The sequence below is a fragment of the Bidens hawaiensis genome, unplaced genomic scaffold, assembly GCF_021521415.1.
Source record: "Bidens hawaiensis isolate Kalapana, Puna unplaced genomic scaffold, B.hawaiensis_p1.1 tig00005181_1, whole genome shotgun sequence".
Taxonomy (NCBI): domain Eukaryota; kingdom Viridiplantae; phylum Streptophyta; class Magnoliopsida; order Asterales; family Asteraceae; genus Bidens; species Bidens hawaiensis.
The window spans coordinates 1,369,693-1,378,071 of record NW_027491333.1 but is presented as its reverse complement, the minus strand read 5'-3'; the positions used below and the strand labels follow the sequence as shown (position 1 = coordinate 1,378,071).

Genomic DNA, 8,379 nt, shown 5'->3' with positions numbered 1-8,379 from the left:
GTGATTTTTTTTGTAAATTTGGGGAAACATTTGGGGAACATTGTTTGCCCTTATTTATTTTTTAATATTTGATGGATTGGTTGTGAGTAGATGTGAGAGAAAACTGTAATGATAAAAGTATAAAAAAATATTATTTAATTAAACAGGAGAGAGAAATATAGTGTTTTTTAGTGTATTTATAGAGATAGGGATGGAGAATGAGATGAGAATGCTCTAACAATGAAAACAATTAATTGTCTTTATTAATCAATAAATGATAATTATAACAATTTATTTTGAAAACATTTTTCAACTTAGGAGTTAATGTATAAAATTAATGTTCAAATTAACATGTGGAAATTAAGGGGGGGTGCGTGATGAGATTCACACCACGCTTTGTATAGCGTGGAACACCGTCGTCGATCCCCCAATCACGCGTGATGGGGGAAAAAGCGTGATGGACGCATTGTGTTGTGACCATTGAGAAACAAACAAACAAACCATCACACTACCACCACCCCCGCTAAGAGTGAAGATCAGTGTTCAAATTTTGATATAGATTTACTGGAATAATTTAGAAGTAGGACTAGTGATAGAAGTTTTTTTTGAACAGCCTGGATATGTATAGTTGTTAAAAAAAATAAATAAATATTAAGTAAATTTAATTTGGCGAATTGGATTTAATAATCTCAATTTAATGCAGTTGGCCGATAAACCTCAAGTTAAAAATAGTTGTCACCAGTCCCAACTTTCACAAAACTTGTTTTCATTGGACATCCGTTAAAAAAAAAACTTAACGACGTTAAGTTTTTTTCCAAATTTCAAATTGATGTTTTAGGGCTTTCGATTGGAATGAGGATACGAATCAATTGATGTAAAACTTACCTTTAAAGGGTGCTCCAAACAACTTGATTTTTTTTAATTAAAAGTTTACACGCCGGAATTGAAGCATCCTTTAGTCGTTTGGACCACCTTTTTAAGGTAAGTTTTACAACAATGGACTCGTATACTCATTCCGAACGAAAGCCCTAATATATCAATTTGAAATTTGGAAAAAAACTTAACGCCGTTTATTTTTTTTTAACGGGGGTCCAATGAAAACAAATAATGCAAAAGTTGAGACCAGTAACAATTATTTTTTAAAATTAAGATTATTATCAATTGCATAAATATAAGATTATTAAAATTCAATTTGGTATTTAAATTAAGATCAATATTAAAATCCGTCAGGAACGAATCATCTCCAACCATTCTCTTTTTATCCTACCGAGAAAAGTTGAGATTTTAATACATAAAAAACCAACAAGTGGATGACTGATTAAAGTACATGTGATTTCTAGGATTTGCCTCACTTATGGGAACATGGCTTTTCCTTTTGTCTCTTTTGACTTAATTACACTGGATAATCTAATTATTTGGTAGCACTACACCTTCAATTATTGGTGAAACATATCATTAATTTAATACCATAATCATGTTATTGTACATCTTAACACCGTAATCATGTTATAATTTAGTCCCATTTGTTGTCTAGTCCTATTTTTTACATAAATAAAAAAGGCACATAATTTGATTAAGTTAAGACCATATGTTGTGGTGTGCTAGTGACTTACCGTGATAGAGGAGTGTGCCACGTTGGCATCAAGCTCACACAAACATATATTTCCTCTCAAGTGAGTGTAAAAATGAGTTTGGTTGTGAAAATTTTCAACCGTGAAAGTAAATTCAAAAGAAAGTGCTTGTTTTTTTAATAAGATTTATTATTTGGTCATTTGGTGAAGCCAAACACAAAGAAACATGTGGCGTTCCTTTCACACCCACCTTTCAAGCTTTTTCCAAATATAACACCCCTCAAATTATGATCACCCGTCTGCCTAGGTGCCTCCTATGTGACATGCCTTTCACACTCCTCTTTCACCTATCATAACACATAGTCTAATAAACTAGGGTTTAAACAGAATAATGTATAACTAGAAATAAAGTCTTTAACCCTTGGAATGATTATAATCTTAATTATAAATCATGATTGTTCTTCTTTGGGTCGGCTTGCTTCATTTAGTACAAAACCATCTCTAGTGGGATGCCCGTTGGACGTTCTTTGACAAACATCAAAGAGAGAGGAAGTGAAGAGAGAGAGAATGAAAAATTTATAATCAGATGTGAGATAGGATGTGAAAAACATGAGAAGAGATGAGAGAGATCGCTAGTAACCTTCTCACATTGAGGAGAAAAATGGCCCGATTTTCATTTAATTTGCACAATCCCTTGCTAAATCTTAATCTTAGTTTATCACAAAATATTCTTGAAATGATCAAAACTTTTGCACAATGTCTAGATAATAGAGTATTTTAAACATTCATGAGAATAACAAAAAGAAAAAAAATAATAAAAAATCATAACAAAATTCATGAAATCTTCACCCTTTTCTGACATAGATTAGGAAGACATTAACTTACTTGCATGCTAAACTACTAATCTCAAAATCACTACATGATCTTCAAAAACACCAATATCACTTAGCAATACCAGTTGCAAGAGTCAGCTCAAGATCATCCATACCCACATCATGAATCCTTTCACCTTCCCATGCATTCACTCCACCATTCTCAAATCCAACTTCTACTACCCCTTTCCCTTTATCCAAGCCCGCATCCACCAGGTGGAATGTCGGTGAACCGGGGCTCATCACCATAGGCCCATGGTCTTGGAACCTCCCCCATGGGCAAGACTCAATGGTGGAGCCACCCGACTCATCACATTCGGGTATGGTCATGGGTTTGAACGACCGCTGATGCCTTGTAGGGCTCGTGGGGGCAGAACAGGAAATCATAAAATTTGGCAAGTTTAATGATGACATTGTCTGGCTGGTCAAAGACTCCCAAATGAGATTGTTGTGTTGGGGATTCTTTGCATTAGGGGATGGGATTGGAGGGGTTACAGGGGCACTGTTTGATATTCGAAGCGGAGGGAGTGACGATGGAACCGAATCACGAAAAAAGGTGAACCGGTTGTTAGTTGGGCTTGTTACTTGGGAAGAACATGGTGTTGTGTTGGTTGATATGTTTCTCATGTCAATGGAGGGAAGTGGTGGCTTGGATCCCTGCAAATTGAAATTTCATATTATTATGCACAAATTATTGAACTTATCATTTGTTTTGTCACATTCAGACACCCGAATCGATCATTTCTTTTTATATCTTTATTAGGGGCGTGCATTTCTAACACGATCTCAAAAACAATATGAACACGAAAATTATGATGGATATATGAAACCAAACAATACACATACATTTGCGGATTGACAAAAGAACGAGCCATTTAACATGACTTTTTGAATTTAATTTTTCCCTAATTATACTTTAAAACTACAATTTACGATAAATGGTACTAACATATATAACAGAATACAGAACCTTAGGTTAACTTGTCTTAAGTTTTGAATATAGAGATTATATACCCAACCAACTTAATTTATAGCATAAAACACATTTAAAAGAAAAAAAAAAGGGCATGAACCTTACATGAAAACACATTTATTTTTTTAAAATGTGTTTCATGTCATAAAGTAAATATATTGGGTATTTTAAAGTTAAAACTTTAATAGAAAAATTCACATAAGTGTTTTTAAATAATTTTGTATTGATTAACCATAATATTGCAAAATTGAAGTATATATTCAAAAAAACAAAAACTAATAATAAAAAATCAGGTTACATGGTTTGTGACTTTTGTGTTCGTATCAAAGGGTGGATATGTCTAACACGATTTTCGGGTTTGTGTCAAAAAATTTCTGGTCGGTATTGGGTTGGTCCCGCGAACAACCCGTTTACCACCCCTAAATTCTTAAAGCTTAATCACTGATGAACTATAAAAAAATAACTCTTTCTGCAAATCCCGACATCAAAAGTATAGATCCACATATCAAACCCAAAAATCAACAGCAAAACCAAACCGATTAGAAATTTCCATCACTTTTTCAGAAATCAAAGACATGAAAAAACCATCTAACAACAAAAACCAAAACCGAAAACCGCAAATCAGAGTTCATAAACACCTAGATCCAACCAACAAAACCAAACTCATCAATGAAACAATGACCAAACAATCAGAACCAACATACCTTGCGAAATGTAGTACCATCTGGAAGAACAACCCAGCCAGCTTCTCTACACAAAGCCTTCAAAACCTCATTATTATCGCAATGTTTCGGCAAATCATAGTTCCCTTGAGCCCTCAGTCCATTGTAAATATTAGCCGCAATGGCTCTTCTTCGCCTCTCTCTCCTCCGATTGTTTTCTCTCTCTCTCCACGACGGTTTCCTCCTCCCTCCGCCGCCAACTTCCGCCGTAGCGGCCGCAGCAGATGATGATCCACCTGCTTCCCACATTGTTTCTTTTCTATCTCAACGCATAAATTGAGATGATGTGTGTGTGTGTTTATATGTTGAGATTTGTGAAATATGTGTGTGAAGTGTCAAATGTTTGGAAGTTGATGTGTGAATCTTTGACATCAAAAGTGTTGAAAGGACGGAGAGAATCATGTGTTTGTAAGAATATGTGGAGCTTTATTTACTTTATTGTCTGCCTGCTGGCCATCAATGATTTCAAATCATTGTAGCCGTAGATCTCATCTTCATTATTGAATTAATGATTCATGAGTTCAAGGGTTAAATTGGCTGGATGTTATCCTTTATTTAGGAAAATATTAAATGTTGATAGTATAAAATACGGAGTATTAATAGTAATTAATACTCTATTAAATTTAATGTATGCATTACTATGATAAATTTAAGGTTTAACTTACTTATTAGCTGTATTTAACAATTTGTGTCAAGAAAAATGTACAAAAAATAAAAAGTGTGAATAAGCCATCATTGAATGTTATGTGATGTGGGGACCAAAGAGGAAGAACATCAAATGAATAACTCAGATGTTCTCTTTATTTTTTTAAATAACTGTAATTTTTTCACACAACATTTCTTAAAAGGTTCACCATAAAAACGAGTGATTTTTTCTTTTATGTAAGTGTTATTGTCGCTGTCTAATAAAAATAAAGAAAATTACGTTTTCCAGCTGCTCGGGTTTTCTACTCGTCAATGTGTCTTTTATTTGTCATTGTCTTTATACTCATCATTGCGTATTTATGCTCGTCACTGTTTTTTTTGTTTTCGTTTTTCAAAAATGATGAAATCTGAAGATTTTAATATTGAATAACAATGGTGTGTGATGACGGGGGTAGCCTAAGGAAATAATAAAATGGCTGGAACACATTAACGCTAAAAGGGTTAAAATGTTAAAAGCTTCGTTTCCCGCTCAAACTTATGTAAACAACTACCTACGTGCTACAGTACGATGTCACATCACTATTCACATTCTTGTCCCCTCTGAACAAAGGACATACTTAGATAAAGTAATATTATTTTAACTATGGACCAGCGGTCTAAAGCTTCCCGCCCATAAAGGTCAACTCTCTAGGCAAACTGGAGGGGAACTAGATTAGTTACAATTGGACGAAAGGCTTAAGTCTCTTCTCCTATATAAGAGAGACTTAGCCATAAACATAAACACAACAGATTTGGGCAGATAACACCATCTCCCTAATCTTCTCTTCTTCCTTGAGAAATATGCTCTTAGCTTATTTCTTTCTTACTTCAATAACTTCATAGCTTCACCAAGAACATCATTCTAAAACCGATTCCAAACATCACGGTTCTTGATCTTCGGTGAACTATAACAACAAACAACTAACTAGTGAACCTCCTTCTACGTTTTGCAAACGTAGAGGGACACCACGACCTCCTGCATTAGGTTAACCTGAACCCTTGAAGCTTGTTAGCCTAACCAGTCCATTCACTATCATTGGTCTTATCTTTGTTGTAGCAACAAGTTGGCGCCCACCGTGGGGCTACGCCGCTTACTTTATCATAAAGACCAGTAGTGTAGCTCCATCACCATATCGGAAGGTGGATTTCCTGGAAACGTCAATCAAGTGTCAAGAACACCGACACCAAGTGCCGGCCAAGAAGCTCCGGCGACAACCTCGATTTTTTCCACTCAGGGAGGAACTTCGACGGGACCTTTGTTCCTCGATTTTTCACCTTTTCGAACTCCAACCCCTTCACGATCCGGAGTTCCTTCTCCTCACGCAGGAGTCACAAACACTCCGGAACGTGTTGACTTGACAATGGAAGGGGTATCACGACATTTCTTGCAACTAAGACATCTTCTTAACCAACACGTGGTCCAAGAAAGAGAAAATGGGATAAGAATAAGGCTAGATTATGACGAATCAGAGCCCTCACTGTCGCTCGGACGTCCACCTTCCCCTCTAATCAGCTCACGCCCGGTAGCTTCTCTTTTTGAAGCTGGTCCAAGTGTAACCTGTCAACCCTTTAACCCATCCCCCTACACCTATGGGAGATCAAGCCCAACGGCTTTCCCTTTGTTCACTTCACAACCCCTTGGACACGAGATCACTCTCGACCAAATATGGAAGTCACCAGCTTCAAGTGCTCCTCCTACAGCCACTACGTGGGAGCAGGCCATGTCGGTCTTGCCCTTGGCTCGAAGTGCAGCGATGATCACTTCCATGGGAGCAAACCAAGCAGCAGCAACACCTGAAAGCCTTCAAGGCTTTAACCTCATGCCTCAGATGATGGCTCAAATGATGGCACATTTCCCTTAGACCCAGCTCATCAACCAAGCGCTGGGTACTCACCAAGGAACAACAAGTCATAATCCTGCTGTGAGGCTAGATGAAGATTTGGCAAAACCTTACAAGCCCGGTAACCTATCTTGTTTCTCTCAACAAATCGCCGATTATGACTTTCAAACAAAAATCAAGATGCCACCCCATATAAGAACGTATGATGGGATTGAAGATCCCGAAGACCACCTCCAGGTCTTCACTGGGGCGGCCAGAATTGAAAAATGGTCACATGCTGAATGTTGTTTGATGTTCATGCAAACGTTAGTTGGGTCAGCAAGGATATGGTTCAATGACCTACCTGCTCAAAGCGTTCGGAGCTTCGACGATCTGAGCAAAGGCTTCTTGGACCACTTCTCACAACAAAGAAGGTACATCAAGGACGCCACGGTCATTTTTCAGATAAAACAAAAAGATGATGAGAACCTTCGAGACTTCATCGAAAGGTACAAGAAAGAAGGGTTACAATATGTGGGGGCTGATGAAAAAATAAGGGTGGCAGGCTTCATGAACGCCATCACCTGCAAGAACCTCACAAGGGACTTTAACAAGTGCCTGCCTAAAACCCTTGAAGAAGCTCTTGAACGAGCTGAGGCACATATTCAAGGCGAGGAGGCCGTTGATTTCAAAGAGCAGCGAAAAAGAGCTCCCAGTTGGCGAGGCAACAGCCCCAACCGAAAGAGAGGGAACCACACTCCTTATGACAAGTATCCCCGGAGTTCAGATCAACGAAGGCCTGAAGGCCGGAACCCTCCAAGCAGGGAGAAGACTGTAAACTTCACAGCCTTAACCAAAACCCCTCAGGAAATCCTTGCCATAGAAGAAGTGAAGCACAACTTCCGACCTCCTCGACCCTTGCCCAAGAGCAAGAAAAACGAAAGTTCCACCAAGTTCTGTGAGTTCCACGAAGAAAAAGGTCACCACACAAACGATTGCTTTCAACTCAAGAGAAGAATTGAGGAAGCCGTCAAGTCTGGAGAATTGGCTCATTTGGTGAAAGGGGTCAAAGACAAGATGGCTGAAAGAAAAAGCAAAGAAGTGAATATGGTGAATATAGACCAAGGTGTTCCCCACAAACGACAACGCTTGGAAGCTTGGGAGCTTCAATGCATCTGCTTCCCACCGCCTCAAGGTAACTTACTCTCAAACCCTCTATCGGTGGAAGCGAATGTGGGAATGCTCCAAACAAACAAAGCCTACATCGACACAGGGGCGGCCACAGAGATCATGTATGAAAGATTCTTCAACCGGCTGAGCAACGAAGAACGTTCAAGGCTTCAACCCTCTGAGTCATCTATAAAAGGTATCGCCGATGTACCCTTGAAGCCTTTAAGCCAACTAACCCTTGATGTCTGTTTTAATGAAGGCAGGATGAAGAAAACCAAACCACTCACTTTTGTGGTTATCAATACACCTTCCAACTATGATGTGATCATAGGAAGGCCAGGGCAATGTGTGTTCAACATGGCTATTTCGGTTAGTCAAGGTGCTGTGAAGTTTCCCACCGAAAGGGGAATTGCAACCCTTCAACCTACCCAAGAGGTTCACACGGTTGAAGGGGAAAGCTCAAAAATCAAAGACGAAGAGCAAGGCTTAATCATAAACCCCAAGTACCCTGATCAAAAGGTACAGGTAAACATAAGCCTTTCCAAAGAAACACTTTCACACCTTGAAAAGCTGTTGATAAACTACAGC

General features: G+C 38.3%; 1 protein-coding gene across 2 annotated transcripts; it reads right to left on the bottom strand.

Annotated features, from left to right (window-relative positions):
- Nucleotides 1-2,232: 2,232 nt before the first annotated feature.
- Nucleotides 2,233-4,366, bottom strand: LOC143629322 (protein BRASSINAZOLE-RESISTANT 2-like). Of its 2 annotated transcripts, XM_077098627.1 has the most exons (3): nt 4,100-4,366; nt 2,485-3,079; nt 2,233-2,400 (listed from the first exon to the last, which is right to left on the bottom strand). In XM_077098627.1, the coding sequence occupies exons 1-2, from the start codon at nt 4,364-4,366 to the stop codon at nt 2,492-2,494; spliced, it is 855 nt and encodes a 284-aa protein (XP_076954742.1). In that variant the 3' UTR covers nt 2,233-2,400; nt 2,485-2,491. The 2 variants fall into 2 exon arrangements, with proteins under 2 accessions (XP_076954742.1, XP_076954741.1); XM_077098626.1 differs by lacking the exon at nt 2,233-2,400 and having other exon boundaries at nt 2,407-3,079.
- Between the last annotated feature and the right edge of the window lie 4,013 nt (nt 4,367-8,379).

Excerpts from the sequence above, each read along its gene's own strand:
- LOC143629322 (XM_077098627.1), bottom strand. The coding sequence starts at position 4,366 with ATGTGGGAAGCAGGTGGATCATCATCTGCTGCGGCCGCTACGGCGGAA. Across the intron at positions 3,080-4,099 it reads ATGGTACTACATTTCGCAAG|GGATCCAAGCCACCACTTCC; the intron begins GTATGTTGGTTC and ends TTCAATTTGCAG.